We start from the raw sequence: 17800 nt of genomic DNA on the forward strand, positions 1-17800 counted from the left end.
GGTCCTTTTCAGAATGGCAGGCAGTGGCGAGTGGAATGCCGCAAGGCTCTGTGTTGGGGCCACAACTGTTTACCATATATATTAATGATTTGGAAGAGGGAATTAGGAGCAACACTAGCGGATGACACAAAGCTGGGTGGCAGTGTGAACTGTGAAGAGGATGTTATGAGATTGCAGGGTAACCTGGACAGGTTGAGTGAGTGGGCAGATGCATGGCAGATGCAGTATAATATAGATAAGTGTAAGGTTATCAACTTTGGCGGCAAAAACAAGGGGGCAGATTATTATCTAAATGGGGTTAGGTTAGGTAAGGGGGAGGTGCAGCGAGACCTGGGTGTCCTTGTACACCGGTCACTGAAAGTTGACGTGCAGGTACAGCAGGCAGTGAAGAAAGCTAATGCATGTTGGCCTTCATAACATGAGGATTTCAGTATAGGAGTAAAGAGGTTCTTCTGCAGTTGTATAGGGCTCTGGTGAGACCACATATGGAGTATTGTGAACAGTTTTGGCTCCTAATTTGAGGAAGGACATCCTTGTGATTGAGGCAGTGCAGCGTAGGTTCACGAGATTGATCCCTGGGATGGCGGGACTGTCAAATGAGGAAAGATTGAAAAGTCTAGGCTTGTATTCACTGGAGGTTAGAAGGATGAGGGGATATTTTATAGAAACATATAAAATTATAAAGGGACTGGACAGTCCAGAACCAGGGGCCACAGTCTTAGAATAAAGCGGAGGTCATTTAAGACTGAGGTGAGAAAAAACTTTGCAACAGAGGGCAGTGGAGGCCAAATCACTGGATGGATTTAAGAGAGAGTTAGATAGAGCTCTAAGGGCTAGTGGAATCAAGGGATATGGGGAGAAGGCAGGCACGGGTTATTGATAGGGGACGATCAGCCATGATCACAATGAATGGCGGTGCTGGCTCGAAGGGCTGAATGGCCTCCTCCTGCACCTATTTTCTATGTTTCTATGAAAGGAAACACTATAACAGAGACTAATGTGTACGTTCTGAAGTTAAATGAGTGGCTGTTGATTCCAGTGGAGAGTTAATGAATGACATCAGTATATCTCAATAAACAATAACCTGATCTACAAAATAATGCTTGTGTGCATTGCTCAGGTGCACTGTGTTCACTCCACCATACAGAGCGTGAACAGTATGGGACGGAGATTTCCTTAAATCTCCATGTTCCTAAAGCTTCTGCTCCAACTTTATAAATACTCGCCAGTTAAATTCTGAACATTCTGTACCTTCAGCCAGAGCCCCATCAGAACTGGGTTAATTTCACCAGATCAAAGCAAATCCAAAGGCAATTCTCTTCATTCATAGCCCCCTTTCATTATACTTTAATCTCTTCAGATGGTACATCTAATTATTCTTTCAGGCGCTACCTCTTGTTGATGGTAAATGGTGTAAAACATATTTCTCTCCCCACAGAAGCTACTTGAGCTGCAACGTATTTCTGCATTTTATGATTGATTTCAATTTTTCCGCATCTGAAGGGTTTTATTTTTGGACCAGAATACCTTTTGTTGATTTGCAAGATCAACATATGGTCAATGTAGATTATTACCTGTCTCCTGCTCAGTAATATATATAATTATAAAGGCTTGATCACCAGTGGATAGTGAGGTTCAAGCCTCCCCTGCTACTCCCCCAACCCTCCCACCCCACATAAATACATAATCACTGGTCAACATATTCAACCTACAGATCTTTTTTGCTCCTTGATTTATACATCTAGATACAACACAAGCTATAATTTCCGAAAATACACAAACAGACAATTCTGTGCTAATTACTTTGCAGATTTTGGTTAGTCAGCAACTACTGAAATAAAATAGCTGAACAGTATAGAAAAGTGCAATACATATATTTTACAGTTGCTAAAATCTACAAAATGTAGTTTGCTCTGAACTCGGCACCTTACTGACACTTTGCTGTTAATTGCAGGTCAAAAGTCTATTTTCATTGTATTCACTTTACAGGGGCTTTAAAAAAAAAAAAAGGCAACACCTTTTACAGCAGCAAATACAAACTGTGCTGAATGTCTTTCTCAAAGTAGAGTACTTGGCAAGTTGCTGCCATGCCATCTCAAGCAAGTGGTTTTAGAATGCTTGTATAAGTGACTCGACTGACTGAATCTTTTCCCGCATTTTAAACATGCATAGGGCTTTTCTCCCGTGTGAACACGAATGTGTTTCTTGCAATCCGTTAATGTTAAAAATGTCTTGCAGCAGATTTTACACGCATACTTGCGGGCACCTTCCACCACCAACACATTGTGTTCCGACATGGCTTTCTTGCACTTTGAAAGTACGTCTGCAGATGCCCGTGTCAGCTGAGGAGGGCCTGGCTGCAGAGAATGATTTTTTTCGGAAGCGGACATGGTACTGTTCAGTATGCGGACCTGGGAATTGGTGCCAGTGTCTTGGAACCCAGAACCTCCGTCTCCCACAGAGCTCACGATTGGCATTTTCGGGGCAATGCGGCGATAACCTGGGAAGTTGCTGGCTCCTCCTCGTGACGAGATGATCGATTGCCTGGAAAGTGAATGCAATCCAGAGTTGGGCATTGGAAATTCCAATCTGAATGGTTCTCCAGTTTTGTACTCGGAAGACTGCGAGCACGACAGGCCCAACAAGTCCTGCATCGGTCGCATGAAGTGAGAATCAGGACCGTCGTTAAAGGGATTCTCCATTCGAGGTGTTACCATGGTTGAATTGATACCAGCAGAAACACTGGACACTGAGCTCATTAAGTAAGAAGCTTCATTCTCCAGTCTCCCGTCATTTGTGTTTGGAAGGTTGGTGTCTACACTTTGGCCCCCACTGAAGCTGCTTGTTCGATTCTTATTCAAAAAGGTGGAAATATGAAAGGGAGTTTTTATGTCTGTGTTTGCAGATTCAAGAATGTGTATGTCAGTGACTCTGTCTGTACTAGACTGAGGATCAGAGAAACTTCGATCACTGCTCTCTGGACTAAGCTCCAGCTTTTCTGCGCCGGGCATTCCTCCTTCCACCTCCACTGACTCACTCCCTTCAGCCTGCGAGGCAGCATCGCTGGTCTCATCTTGAGGATCAGGTGAGCTCAACGGCTCAGCCTTCACCACAATTCGGACCTGGTCCTCGTTTCCGTTGATGTGAATTTCTGTTGTCTCGGAATGAAAATCCGATTTCTCATTTACAGATTCTTGGTTGAATCCGGTTTCAATGTGAGTCGCTTGTGAAGCTACAGACACCTGGGAATGGCTTACACCTTTGTCTGACTGACTGGGCACCTGATTATCATCCGGCATGCTAAAGGCCTGCTCAAAAATCATTGCATTTTCCACCTGGTTTTCAACACCTGCATCAGTTTTACAGCCATCACCCAATTTCAAGGAATCTGGTGCAAACAGCTCCCCACACGTATGCACCACACCCTGCCCGTTATCTGATGTTCCTTCACTGATGATGGATTCATCTATCGACTGCCGAATCCTCTGCTTTGATCTCTCGTCGGGGATGGCTTTTCTTTTCTGCAGCCGCCTCACGGGAAACGCGGTCGACTGATCCTCCAAGTGGTGACGCAGCGACGAGTTCACCCCCACCTGCTCGTCCATTGTCTGACTGGAGCTGAGGGCTGAGTTCACCAAGCTCAAGCCCAGCTGCTGAAGTAGGAAAGACCTTTGCATGCGAGCATTTTGTTCCTGAAGCCTTTCGCTAGTTGGCGACATTGGCACAGTCCTGGTTGTTAAGTAATGTTTGCATGCCTTCACCACAGAGTTGAGGTGGAGGTGGGAAGCTGCTAGAAGCACGTCCATGACATTACTCTCTCCCAGCATCAGAGTGGAGGTGTACATCATTTCAACAAGGGCTGCAAAAGCCTCTGCCGTGACCACTTCACTGTCGAGTTGAACCATGTTCAGCGATTGATCCGTCTCGGGGACAGTAAAGAGCGCTCGGAAGTGGGTGCTGCAAGCTGCAAGCACAGAGCGATGTGCTTTGAAATGTCGGCTCCCAACAACAATCACACAGTCACAGAGCTGTCCGTGAAGCCGCTGGTAGTTCAGCTGCTGGAAAACTTGATCAAAGTGCCCCGGGAAATCCATGATCCTATTAAAACAGGAAAAAAAAGGTATTAAAAGGTTTTTTTTCTATGGTTGCACACATGTCTGTAGGCATCATCACAGGACTTGCAATTAACAATGAGAAATAACTTAAAGAATGGTCTTCTCATAAATGTCAAAAGAACATTTATTTAAGTGTTTAATTCATGCACAAAGTTTTAATAAGTGTTCCTTTCTTGACAATAGCTGTTACTTGCAAAAGAGAGACACATATTGACAGCACATTTCTGGCATCTGATTGATCATTAGTGGAAATGATGAAGGAAATAAAGAAGGTAGTCAAAAATGCTGGAGAAACTCAGCGGGTGAGGCAACATCTATGGAGCGAAGGAAATAGGCAACGTTTCGGGTCGAGACCCTATTTCCTTCGCTCCATAGATGCTGCCTCACCCGCTGAGTTTCTCCAGCATTTTTGTCTACCTTCGATTTTCCAGCATCTGCAGTTCCTTCTTAAACAAGGAAATAAAGAAAGTCGAATTCTTCCTTACACTGGATAATCAAGAACAAAAAAGAATTGCAGTTTCAGCTCACGGTTAGTGAGTCTGTATCTGTGAATTTTAACTTAAAAATGCTGGTTCACATGGTACTTTGCAAGTGATCACCGCTTAATCACATTGCACAAGAGGTCTAGGCCATTTCTGACTGCAGCTATTCTGCAGATATCTCAATCTGGACTTGTTTAGGTGCACATGGACAGCTCCACACAGCCCTACATAATAAAATGATTTTAATTTCTATCTAGTTGGTACAAATCTAATGAAAGCAATATATAGAAACACAAGGGACTACAGATGCTGAAATCCTGAGCAGAAAACACAGTTCTGGAGGATCACAGTGGGTCAGCCGACACGATAGAACTCTATTTATCCCAGGAGGGAAATTGATCAGTATCTGTGGAGGGAATGGACAGACGTTTCAGGTCTTCGAGAAGGATCTTGACCCAAATAAATCGCCTGTCCATTCCCACCAGATGTTGCTTGACCTGCTGAGTTTCTCCAGCACTTTGTTTTTAGTGCAGTACATCATATATATTTTTTAATTTGCATTTCTAATGCAGCACACCAGTAAGTGGCCGCTGTGCTGCAAACCCACATCTTCACAGTGGACATGCTTGTGACTACAAACTGACGGATCTGTCTGAAAATCAGCAGAATTACAGTATCAGTAAGCATAGGCGCCATTATACAACAGAGATGTTATTCAGGAACATTATACACCCATGACACAAATTGCGATACAATAACTCACCGGTTAAACAAAAATACAACTGTTTTAAAAAAAATAACCAAAACATTTTTTTTTAAACAGTTGTATTTTAGCAGAAATTCCATGGAAATATTGTGGACACAATATCTAATGACATATGGAGGTTCAATTTCTTCTTGAATATCTACAATAATTCAGATTATAAAATCATTACACTGAAGAATTTTCTATCCATCATGCCCGTGTCTCTTTTGAAAGTGATTCCCAAATAATTACACTATCCCTAATTATTACACTAATAATTATTCTTTCCTCAACAAACTTTTTTTCTGTCTTTCAGTATATTTACAATTGTGATCTAGCCTCCACAAGCCTCTTGTGGTGGGAGTTCCAGCAATTCACCAGAAGAAATTCCTTAAATATACTCTCCTTGTCTGGTGACTGTCTCCTCATTTGAGAATGTTGGGATCTTATATCTTTCAATAATATCATCCCTCATTTTACTGCCCCTCCTCAGGGTATTTTTTGGACTGGATGCCTGTAATTAGTGGTGTGCCTCAGGGGTTGATGATGGACCCATTAATGTTTGTGTTTTATATCAGCGATTTGGATAAAAATGTAAAAGGCAAAATTAGTATGTTTGCAGATGACATGAAAGTAGGAGGTACCATAGATAGCAGAGATTGTTATCAAAAATTGCAGCCGGATCTGATTATAAATAATTGAGGGCCAAAGGACTGAGCCTTGGGATACTCGATAGGATGCATTTCTTCAGTTCAAAAAGACAATTATTGCAGTTCTCTGCCTTCTGTGACAATCAGTCTTCAGTCCATGTTCACACATTTCCCCCAATACTATGAACTCTTTTATTGGACACTCGCCTTTTATGTGTCCCCTCGGTCTTCTGGAAATCCAAAAACACTACATCTACAGGTTTATAGTTTCTTCTCGTTTGTCTTTACATGTTGTACCCTAAAGAAATCTAGTCATTTGTCAAACACGATTTCTCTGTTAATCATTTTCTAAACGACTATCTATTTATTTTTTGACTAAAGGCTCCAGCAACTTCCCAACAGATGTTAAGCCAACTGCCATTTATTTTCAGGAGAATGTCATGTTTGTCATTTTCACATCTGCTAGAATGCTCCAGAACTCTGATTTTTGAAAATCTTTAAACAGCGGCTCTACTATTTTTGTAATTGGTTCATTTAAAAACCATGGATAGTATTTGTTTTGGAGCCAATCAAGCAGACTTCTTTATCTTGGATTGTGCCACACACCTTGAGTGTCGATGGTGTGTGCTCATCCAGACAGAGATGTTTCCATCGCGGTCCTGATCTGTGACATGTAGATGTGGAAAAGCTTTGGAATATCAAGTGGTCAGATATTCACTATAGTCAAGCTAAGTTCATTGTCATATACATACGTATAATGAGGTAGAGGTACAATGAAAAATGCGTTTGCAGCAGCTTCACTGACTGAGACAAATACAAACAATATATAAATTACATAATTTTTTTAAAAGAAAGACAACACTTTAAACATCGACGTTAGTGCAAAACACATTTACCAAAAACAAGTCCACGAAGTGGTGCACAAAGTGGGTCATAGTATTCTGTTGCTGAGGTAGGATTAGCGTCTGAAGGGCCCCGACCCAAAATGCCATCCATCCATGTCGTCCAGAGATGCTGCCTGACCCGCTGAGTTACTCCAGCACTTTGTGTCTTTTTTTTCTAAGCCAGTTACCATGGATCCTTGTGTCTAGCATTATAATGTGCAGGTTGGCTGAAGAATCCAATAGTTGTTGTAAAGTAGCTGTTCTGGAACCTGTTCATGCTTCTGCACCTGCTGCTCGATGGATGTGGGAGAGGGCATGGCCTGGATGTTGGGGATTCTTATTGATGGATGGTGCCTTCTAGAGGCAGCAGGTAGATGCTTTCGATGGAGGGGAGAGTTGTGCATGTGATGGACCAGGCTGTGTCTACCACGCTCAGCCACCTCTTGCATAGAGTCTGAAGAAGGGTTTCGGCCCGAAACGTCGCCTATTTCCTTCGCTCCATAGATGCTGCTGCACCCGCTGAGTTCCTCCAGCAATTTTGTGTACCTTCGATATTCCAGCATCTGCAGTTCCCTTTTGAACACCTCTTGCATAGAGTTGTGTACTGGAATTGCTGTACCAAGCCCCGATGCATCCAGTCAGGATAATCTTGCAGAACATCTGTGGGGCAGCACAACAGCACAGGTGCTCGATCCTGACCTGTGGTGCTGAGTTTGCACCTTCTCCCCGTGACCCCATGGATATCCATCAGATGCTTTGGCTTCCTCCCACATCCCAAAGACAGGCGTGCCTATAGGTAAAATGACCTCTGTAAATTGTCACAATGTGTTGGGGGTGAATGTAAAAGATGGATAATATACAACTAATGTGAACGGGTGATCAATGGTCAGCATGGACTCAGTGGACTGAAGGACTTGTTTTCATGCAGTATTTTTGTTAAGGAGTATTTGGGGACATGCTGAATCTCCTTAAACTTCTAAGAAACTTCTAATATGCTGGTACACCTTCTTTGTGATTACATCTAATGTGTTGGGCCTGATATGCTTTTTTTGTTACAATATTCATGGGTGGGAGGGGGGGGGGAGAGTGGGAGTCGGCCCCGAGAGGGAGAGAGTCGGCCCCGAGAGAGAGAGGGCGAGAGAGGGGGGGGGGGGGGGGATGGGGGATATATCCCCCCCACTTTTGGAGTTGGTGGATGGCCTGTATTATCCCCGTTTTTGGAGGTCGAGCAACAACAAAAAATAATAATTGTGTCACCCTCCCCCCTCTCGGTCACTCCGCTCCCTCACCAGTTACCCCCGAGGCCGGTGATCAGTGATCGCTCAGTGCCCCAACTTTCAAAAACGTTCCGCGGTCCCTGATATTCACGTACACACCCAAGAATTTGCCCCAGCATTGTATTTAAAAATGTAGCGTTTAATCATCTGATTTGAAAAGGTTCTGCATGGATGAGCTGTACCGGAAGGTTAGATCACATAGGATCCCGACTCGATACAGAATTGGCTTCATGGAAAGAAGCAGAGAGTAATTGTGGAAGTTTATTTTTTTAGACTGGAGGCCTGTAACTAGTGGTGTGCCTCAGGGATCAGAGCTGAGCCCATTGCTGTTGTGGTTTATAACATTTGGATGAGAATACCACCAGGGGGCGCCATATGATTGGCAGCCCCGCCAACAGTCTGTTTGCTTTTTTGTTTTTTTTAGTGCGTCTTATAAGTTTGTGTAAATGTTCTCCGGTTTCTTTTATATGGGGGGGGAGGGGGAAACTTTTTGTTTTTCAGCTTCTTGCCTTGCCGGAGACGCGATGTTTCCGGGTCGCGTCTCTGATCGCTTTGCGGCCTATCATCGATGGAGCTGGAGGCCTCCTCGGACTGACTTTGGGCCCCGCCACGGGGCGCTGACTTAATATCGGAGCGGATCCCTTGCCTGGGATCGCTCCAACCTCGGCCTGCGGACTTACCATCGCAGTATCGGAAGAGGCTAGTCGGGAGCTCCGGCGAACAGAGGCTCGACCAGCCCCGACGTGGGGTTCGATCGCCCGGCGCGGGGGAGCTGACATCCTCCTGATGCAGGAGCTGGATCGCCCCGACGCGGAGGGCCCAAAAGCCGTCGGCTACACGAGTGAAGATCGTCCCGTCAATGGAGGGCTCGAGGAGAGCTAAGGGAAGAGATTGAACCTTTTTTCGCCTTCCATCACAGAGATGTGTCTGGTGGATGTTTATGTTAAAATGTGTTTTGTGTGTTCTGTTGCTTTTTATTTGCATACTTGGCTAATAAAGTATTATTGTGATTGTGAATGTATAAGGCAAGATTAGTATGTTTGCAGATGACACAAAAGTGGATAGAATCGTAAATAATAGATCGTTAACAAAAATCTGAACGTTACTGTTTTCAGGCTCATATACCTTCTTCCTGATGGCAGGAGTGAAATGAGAGTGTAGCCAGGGTGGTGTGGGTTCCTGCTGATGCTGGCTATCTTTTTGAGGCAGCGATTCCTTTAGATCCCTTCGATAGCTGGGAGGTCAGTATCCGTGATGGACTGGGCAGTGTTCACCACTTATTGTAATATCCTTCGTTCCTGGGTGTTTTGAGTTGGAGAACTAGGCCATGATGCAACCAGTCAATATACTCTCTACCATACACCTGTAGATGTTAAAGAGTGTATTCATTGACATAACAAATCTCCCCAATCTTCTAAGGAAGTAGAGGCATTGATGATCTTTCTTCATGATTGCATCAATATGCTGGGTCCAGGACAGATCTTCAGAGATAATCATGCCCAGGAACTTGAAGTCATTTACTCTCCACCACCAAACCATCGATGAAGACAAGTTTGTGGATCATCCGCCTTCCTCTTCTAAGGTCAACAATCAGTTCCTTGGGTTTACTGGTAATAATTTCCCAGCCACTGGAAGCTGATCCATCCCATGGGAGCAGCTCTCACATCATTCAGCATGTACAAGTGACCCAAAACCTATAAGGACCGTGTCTCCCCACTGGTTTAAAAACTTCAAGTTTAAAGACAATGTGGGAGACAGAGGCCAAAATAATTTAATTCCTAGCCAGCAATCGACCTGTCTGCAATAGTGATCACTTCTGGTTGAAACATTGCTCAGGGTTCACAGCCCTTGGAAAATAACTTGCACAACATGTTATGTTTCAGCTCATGATGAATGAACAAAAACAGGGAAATCACTGAAATAATGTCAAATAATTCCTTCAGGAAAATAAAGAAAACAGGAATGAAGAGGGCATACCAGTAAAAAACAGAGGGCAGACTAATTATCAGTGTGCTGTCAATCTTGAGACAAGGTTTAGCTAGTTTAGGTTTAGATTTATTATTGTCGAAACAGAAAGATATACCATATGTGAATGCAATCATGTTTCTATTAATCATGACCCTAATGTCACTTGAGCATTCATAATAGATTAATTCAGCAAACTTTTGAATTTTAAAATACAATAAGTGTCAGCAAATATGGACTAAGATGCAATAGTTAAGTGGAGTATGAAAACTAACAAAACAAATGCACAATGTGAACATATTTTAACATATCTATACTGCAACCTTTAGTAATATACCTTTTTATTTTGCAATTTAATAGAAAATGCTGCTTTTTACTAAAAACACGATTTTCTCCCATTCCCATGTCTTCATATGAAAAGCAAATGACCAAGCTTTTCATCTACCAGTATGGCTGAAGCTCAGGAAATCAGCATGTGAAGCATCACAGACATACAGCCATTAGTTATATTTCTGGTTAGAGAACAGCCTTTAGAACGGTGTCCTGATCTTCTTAATTAGCTGTCTTGTCCACAACCAAAAATGTTTCATGAAAAATTTTTGAGTGAGAAAAACTGCTCCAGTGAAGACTGGCTGCATTCACTCAAGCCAAACTTCCCTATCACACCATTTACATCGGTGAGACTAAGCGGAGGTTGGGCGATCGTTTCGCCGAACACCTCCGCTCAGTCCGCAAGAACCTACCTGAACTCCCGGTGGCTCAGCACTTCAACTCCCCCTCCCATTCCCAATCCGACCTCTCTGTCCTGGGTCTCCTCCATTGCCAGAGTGAGCAACACCGGAAATTGGAGGAACAACACCTCATATTCCGCCTGGGTAGCCTGCGTCCGGAAGGCATGAACATTGAATTCTCCCAATTTTGCTAGCCCTTGCTGTCTCCTCCCCTTCCTTAACCCTCGAGCTGTCTCCTCCCATCCCCCCGCCCTCGGGCTCCTCCTCCTCCCTTTTTCCTTCCGTCTCCCCCCCCCCACCCCCTATCAGTCTGAAGAAGGGTTTCGGCCCGAAACGTCACCTATTTCCTTCGCTCCATAATGCTGCTGCACCCGCTGAGTTTCTCCAGCAGTTTTGTGTACCTTCCCTATCATATGATTCAATTTGTAAAATTATTACTGATCAGGTCACAAAAGACAATTAATATCAGAAACACAAGCCTAGAATCATAAGAAGGGGAGCAAATGAGTTGAAAACACAAAAGACAAATTTAGGCACAACATCGGGAATATCTTTATACACAGTCTGCCAAAATTATGCCATCTACAAAGATTTTCAGGTTAAGAAATAAGGCAAACGATGGCATTTGTGGGGAGAACACTCCCAGCAGAAGGTATTCCGAGTAACAGTGAAATAAAACCTAGGTAACTCAAATTTAATAGCAAATGCTGTAAATTGTGCTTCAATAAAGGAATCTACTCTGTTGACAGCAGAAATGGGAAGTCTCTTGTTAACATCTGATGTTACTCTGACTGGAAAACAATTGAAGTGGAAGATTACAGCATACAAACTGAAATATTAATAACAAAGCCACTAACATGGCACTTTGCAGGTTTTATTCTAAGTCCACATTTCACCGAACTGCCTTTAACCATTACTTTTATTACCAAATGCAGCTTTTAAAGAAGAAAAAGTAACATCTGAGTATTCCATCCACTCAGACACTTGAAGAATTTTAGATGGACCTTTAAGGCTTTTCCTTAACACATTCCAACATAAACCAGTACATGTTCACCTCATGTTCCCAAAAGTAATCAATGTCATAAAACAACCTGAAGCTCAATAAATGCCTTCTGGTATGGATGTCCATTGGCAAATCCTGAATGCACATCAGTACATTTCCCCCATTACTGTGCACTCTAATTTTGTTTAATAATTCTGTGTGCATCCTATCGAGAACCTTACTAAGGCCCAAATACATATCAACAACTGGTTCACCTTTATCTATTTTGATGGTTACAATCACAAATAAATTACAACTGATTTGTCAAATTTATTTTCCCTTGCATGAATTACAATTAATTGCAACCAAAAAAACAAAATACTGGAGGAACCCAGTCCAAAACGTTGTCTGCCCTTTCCCTCCACAGATGCTGTCACTGAGTTCCTCCGGCGTTGTTTCTTGCTCAAGATTCTAGCGTCTGCAGCTGCTTGTACCTAGTCTGAACAATCCTATCCTGTAACCCCCCACCCCCATGGAATTTTGAGAATTACTACCAGGGCACCCACTCAGTACATTCGCTTTCAGACCCTGAAGATGCAGGTCATCAGGTCCTGGGGATTTATCTTCATTAAATACCATTCATTCCTCTGAGGATTTAAAAAAATCTAATATGAATTTCTTTGAATTCCTCGCTATACAGTGGATGGGGAGAGCAGGAAGATTTGAAGAGGCTCAAGGAAGGGCAAGGGAGATGAGGTTGTGGTGGTGAATGCATGGTGTGGGGTCAGGGGGGAAAGATGCAGTGAGTGCATGATTGTGTGTATGTGCGGTGCTTGATTGTGTATGGGGACACTGCGCGCGTGTGTGGATGCATGAGTGCAGGTGTGCGTTGTGCACGGTGTGTGGGCGCATGAGTGCGTTTGTGCACGGTGTGTGTGTGTGGATGAGTGTTGTGTTTGTGCACCGTGTGTGGGGGAAGGGTGGACTGGTGCACCGGTCACTCGCGGGTTGAGCGCGTGCAGTGGGACGTCCCGCGGGGGGGGGCGGTGCCCCCTGCGGTGCGGGTCAGGCATCCCAAGGGGGGGGGAGGGGCGGTGCCCCCTGCGGTGCAGGTCGGGCATCCCCAGGGGGGGTGGCGCGGTGCCCCCTGCGGTGCGGGTCGGGCATCCCCAGGGGGGGGGGATATCGAGCTCGCACCCTCATTGTGGGCTCACCTCTGACTGCGCACGCGCACCGCGCCTACGCCCGGTACCTGTGCCTGTGCCTGTGCCGCGCGCCGCTGCCAACGGCCGGAGCGCGAGAGCGGCCCGGGCTGCGGCCTCGAGCCGGCGCCGGCGACGGGAGGGGCAACGGGCGACGGTCTGCGACGAGCCCCGCTCCAGCGTCTGCGCCGCCCTGACTGAACACAGCAACAGCGACCACTTTCTCCTCCCCATCGGCCTCTGACACTGCCACCTCTCACCCGGAACCGGAAGCTGGCGTGCCAGCCGCAGCTTGGCGCCCTCCCCGTGTCATTGCCCGGCTGGGTGCAGCGGGTGATGTGTGGACCAAAGATCTTATAGCTCCGCTATAGGATCTTTGGTGTGGACAACGGCATCCCCGCATCAAGCATCAGGCTTTACTCTTAAACAAATATGAGGAATGCAAATTAAATCTGTTTATTTTTTTTAAATAATCGTCTTTCACAATCTCAAACCGTACCAGTTTCCCAATGTGTCAATCAATTTGCAAAGAGGGAAAACACCGCAACATAACTCTCCGACTCTGCTATATCTCTCGTTCCCCTCTCCCCAGACCAGTCTGATGAAGGGTGTCGACCCGAAATATCACCCATTCATTTTCTCCAGAGATGCTGCCTGTCCCGCTGAGTTACTCCAGCATTTTGCTTATTAGCTTAAATGAATCAGTCTGATTCAGCGACGCTAACTGAGGGATAAATGTTGGCCAGTCCGCATTAAAAGACCCATTCAATAACGTCGAACCAAGGAACTACTGCAGGTGCTGGTTTATACCAAAGATATAGTGTGTATCTGTAACCCAACCCGAAACATCACCTATCCTTTTTCTCCAGAGATGCTGTCTGACCTGCTGAATTACTCCAGCATTTTGTCTATGGGGACTTTTACATTCTTGTTTTAAATATATTTTCACAGGATGTGAGCACCAATGATATAGCCATTGTTTACTACGCCAACCCCTTTGCAACTTAAAACATGTTTACTTTCTAACATTTTATAGTTCTGATAAATTAAAGGCCATAATTTTCTCTTGTCACAGATATTGTTTAACCTGCAGAATATTATCATACTTTCCTGTTTAGATATGTTATTCTGCTTACTAAAATAAGAAAAAAGAATTCTTATAAGAAAAACAATCACTAACCAATGGCTACAAATGAAACTGCATTTATTGTTCACAATAAATCACTAAAACAAACTGCATTTTTGTCTACCTGTCAATAAAAAGTTAGTCATTTTAACACATTATAAATACCTTTTAATAAATTGTTCCCTGAAGTAGATATTGCCATAACAAAGCGAAAATCTGGGTGAATCAGTATCAAGCTTTGGGCTCTTCAGCATCAAACAATCTGATGCAAGAACAGCAGATCAAGTAGCATCTGTGGAGAGAAAAGGACAGTCAATGTTACGAATTGAGACTTCATTCTGGATACAGCTGGATATTTAATATAAATTAATCTGAGAAGCAATTGTGGAAATGTAACATGCTCTAGAACTAACAGTAATTATGTTTTAAATTTATAATAATTTAAAAGGACTCCAGTAATTTTAAATTCTTTGAACAAAATTAGCAAAAATTGTGATTATGTTGCAGGCCTCAATATTAACCCAGGAATGTATATACATTGCCAAAATTTAAATATATATTTATTGGTCAGCAGTTCAGTTTCACTTTCTGAATTTCACCACTCGCCAATCCCACCAACGCTAATTCTCTCAACCAACCCTTGAATTCATCAGATTGCATTTTATGGATTTGGGCTATAGTTATATGGAACTCTTGCCACAAATATCACTGGCCATGACATTTATGCGCTAATTTATTAATGCTATAGTACCCAATATATGTGTACACACATTTGTACCGAGTTATATTGGTTGTATTGTGATCTTTATTGAGTTAAACAAAGAACAGCTCACACACGACTGGGGAGAGTTCTCCCAAAGTCTATATAATTAAAAGTCTAATCTTGACCACTTCCTGTTTGCGCTTTATATTGATTTTGGAAAAAACGCTACCACGTACGGCTGTGATTTTTGGCCATCTTACTCAGAGTCCCCCTCTGCTCATCAGGTGCCGAGGATTTTTCCCATCGATGAAAGATAAGAGTTATTAGTTCTTAAAAATGTTGAGATTCTCTCTCCTGTCAATCATGCCATGAAGGCCACGCCCCTTCTGGTGGGAGGGGAGGGACTATAAAACCCAGAAGTGTGGGCGTGGCTTAGTCTCTGCAAGGTGGTAGAGGGAGAGGTCACGACTCGCTCTCTTTGGTGGCCTTGCACCCTGCTTGAAATGGTATGAAACTGCACTTGAATTTGGTGGCCTTGCACCCTGCTTGAAGTGCTAAGAAACTGCACTTGAATTTGGTGACCTTGCACCCTGCTTGAAATGGAATTTCAAGGAATAGCCGTGAGTCAACTGACAGAATGACAGCGTTCTGCTGGGCCGGATCGACGTCAACTTCGGGTTGAGCGTTTTCAAATCCAAAATAACCATTTTGGGTCGTCGGGGTAAACTGCTTTCTCATTGTTTTCCATTCTTCTGCTTGTGTCCCCTTTTCACCTTGTTTCCATAAATGCCTCTCTAAAGGTCAGTATTCAACAGCCTCTATCACCTAATCAGTTTTAACCAATCTCCAAATACTGCAGTCTTTTGCACTGCACCTTACTTCTCCCTGCAACTCAGTTTTGAAAACTGACACCATGGCCCCATGGAGTTACATAACTTCTGCTGCCTCAAACACAAGAAAACGAAGATGGGAGTCCCAGGATTTAGATGCATCAATAATGAAAGAATAATATATTTGCAAGAAGTGCTGGAGAAGCTCAGTGGGCCTGGCAGTATTTGACAGATAACAGTAAATTCCTCTTGCACTTTGTTTTTTGCTCAAGATTCTCACAACTGCAGTTTCTGGTGTTTTCATTATATTTGCAGGTCAGTTTGTTGCACTACTTGGGCAGAACACTGCATATGGGTCTTGGGCTTGCTGACTTTGCCCCACAAACACAATGAAACACAGCACAATGAAAGCTGTGTCAAATACTGAAATTAATGTTATTGTTTGAGAATTAAGATGAATGTTTCTTGCAAATGAGTAAAAAATTGGAACACAATAACAGAAGTAGGAAGAGGAGTGGGCATATGATGCATTCAGCCTTTTTAGTCATTTGATATTTTGGCTTAACATCAATCTTCCTGCTTAATTTCCATACCCTTGTCTACCCTGTCAATTCCCTCCTAACCTGCTGAGTTATTCCAGCGCCTTGAATTTTAGTCTTCAATACTGTGTTGGCTGGGTATTGCACGCGTTACTATTTCCTGATTATTGGAGCAGGGCCAAAGACAGCTAATAATGTCTGGAAATAAAAAGTCGATGGAAATCTGGAATAACAATCAGAAAACGATGGAAATATTTTGTATGAAGGTCAGCTGCTCACAATGTTTCTTAACTTCTTCAGGTGTTCCAAGATGCTAACAGTGAAGGTGAAATGTTGGTGGTGTCTCACTACTTCGTCCACCAGGTTGCAGTCGGCTCAGCCTGGAGGTGCGGATCGGGCCGGCTAACTCGAGTGCTCACTTGGCGGAAGGAAGGCGGCGATGTGACAGATGCGGGGTGGTTTGACTCCAGGCCTGCCGGTGGCGGTGTTGCAGGCGCTGCCGGGCTCCGGGTCTACGGACGGCGGGGCCGACACCCACAGATTCCGGCGTGTAGGCGGCGGCGTCGCAGGTTCAGTGCCTGCGGGTGGCGGAATTATAGGCTCCGGGCCTGTAGGCGGCGGTGTTGCAGGTTGTGGGCAGCGGTGTTGCCGACTCCGAGCCTGTAGGCGGTGTCAAAGCTCTTATAGCAGAGCCTGTAGGCGGCGGTGTTGCAGACTCCGGGCCTGTAGGCGGCGGTGCTGCAGACTCGGGGCCTGTAGGCGGCGGTGCTGCAGACTCCGGGCCTGTAGGCGGCGGTGTTGCAGACTCCGGGCCTGTAGGCGGCGGTGCTGCAGACTCCGGGCCTGTAGCGGCGGTGCTGCGGACTCCGGGCCTGTAGGCGGCGGTGCTGCTGCGGGCTCCGTTGCGGACGGCGTGTGTGTTGCGCTCAGTCTGGTCTGGTTTGGTTTGCGGGGATGGCAGCGCACGTTGTGTGGAAATACCGGGAGAGCGCGGAGCAGGAGCCGCATCAATGGGCCACCCTCGGTAGGGGCTGGGGCGAAAAGAGGGAGATGATTATTCTCCATCAGGGCCGGGACTGTAACTATCGGATCAATGGGAGGGAGGGAGGGAAGGAAGGGCGGCGGTGGGGCAGCAGAAGGAGAGGAGACGGCGGGGAGTGAGAACGTTTACTTTGTGCTCACAGTTTGTGTTGTAAAAGTGGGATCCAAGGTGAAGCTGTGGGTGGCGCAGCCTGAGACAAAGTAATGTCTTGTTTATAGCGAGTTCCAAGGGGATGTAGTTCATTCAATCTAAAACTAAGGTCTGAAATCTAACTGAAGGTATGAGAGGTAAAGGGTAGCAATGTTACAAAATGTTGAGATTTTAAAAATCAAGTCTGCAATTTATCCCATCAGATAAAGCATAAAAATAAGTTTAATTTGACACCTAATTCACTTTCATATCTCAAGTATTTAAAAAGTTATGGCCATTTTCATACTCGGAAATGAGCATCTTGTTCCCTATTGATTTTCTATGGACATAACAAAAAAGCTGTGATCGTGAACAGTCAAAAGCCCATAACTTTCTTA

General features: G+C 44.5%; 2 protein-coding genes across 4 annotated transcripts in view; one reads left to right on the top strand and one right to left on the bottom strand.

Annotated features, from left to right (window-relative positions):
- Positions 1 to 2002: 2002 nt before the first annotated feature.
- Positions 2003 to 14467, bottom strand: zbtb5 (zinc finger and BTB domain containing 5). 2 transcript variants are annotated; one of them, XM_033017883.1, is made up of 2 exons: positions 14325 to 14467; positions 2003 to 4098 (listed from the first exon to the last, which is right to left on the bottom strand). In XM_033017883.1, exons 1-2 carry the CDS (start codon positions 14411 to 14413, stop codon positions 2058 to 2060), a joined length of 2130 nt encoding a protein of 709 aa, XP_032873774.1. In that variant the 5' UTR covers positions 14414 to 14467; the 3' UTR covers positions 2003 to 2057. The 2 variants fall into 2 exon arrangements, with proteins under 2 accessions (XP_032873774.1, XP_032873775.1); XM_033017884.1 differs by lacking the exon at positions 14325 to 14467 and adding an exon at positions 13046 to 13289.
- A 2079-nt stretch (positions 14468 to 16546) lies between these two features.
- polr1e (RNA polymerase I subunit E) overlaps positions 16547 to 17800 on the top strand; it is a 49870-nt gene continuing 48616 nt past the window's right edge. The window contains exons 1-2 of one of the 2 annotated variants that reach the window (XM_033017886.1): positions 16547 to 16860; positions 16946 to 17255. In XM_033017886.1, the coding sequence (XP_032873777.1) occupies positions 16562 to 16860; positions 16946 to 17255 (609 nt within the window). In that variant the 5' untranslated portion in view covers positions 16547 to 16561. Of the gene's footprint in view, positions 16861 to 16945; positions 17256 to 17800 lie in introns of those variants that run through there. The other variant, XM_033017887.1, reaches the window with a different exon arrangement.

The sequence above is a fragment of the Amblyraja radiata genome, chromosome 3 (assembly GCF_010909765.2).
Source record: "Amblyraja radiata isolate CabotCenter1 chromosome 3, sAmbRad1.1.pri, whole genome shotgun sequence".
In the NCBI taxonomy this organism is placed as follows: domain Eukaryota; kingdom Metazoa; phylum Chordata; class Chondrichthyes; order Rajiformes; family Rajidae; genus Amblyraja; species Amblyraja radiata.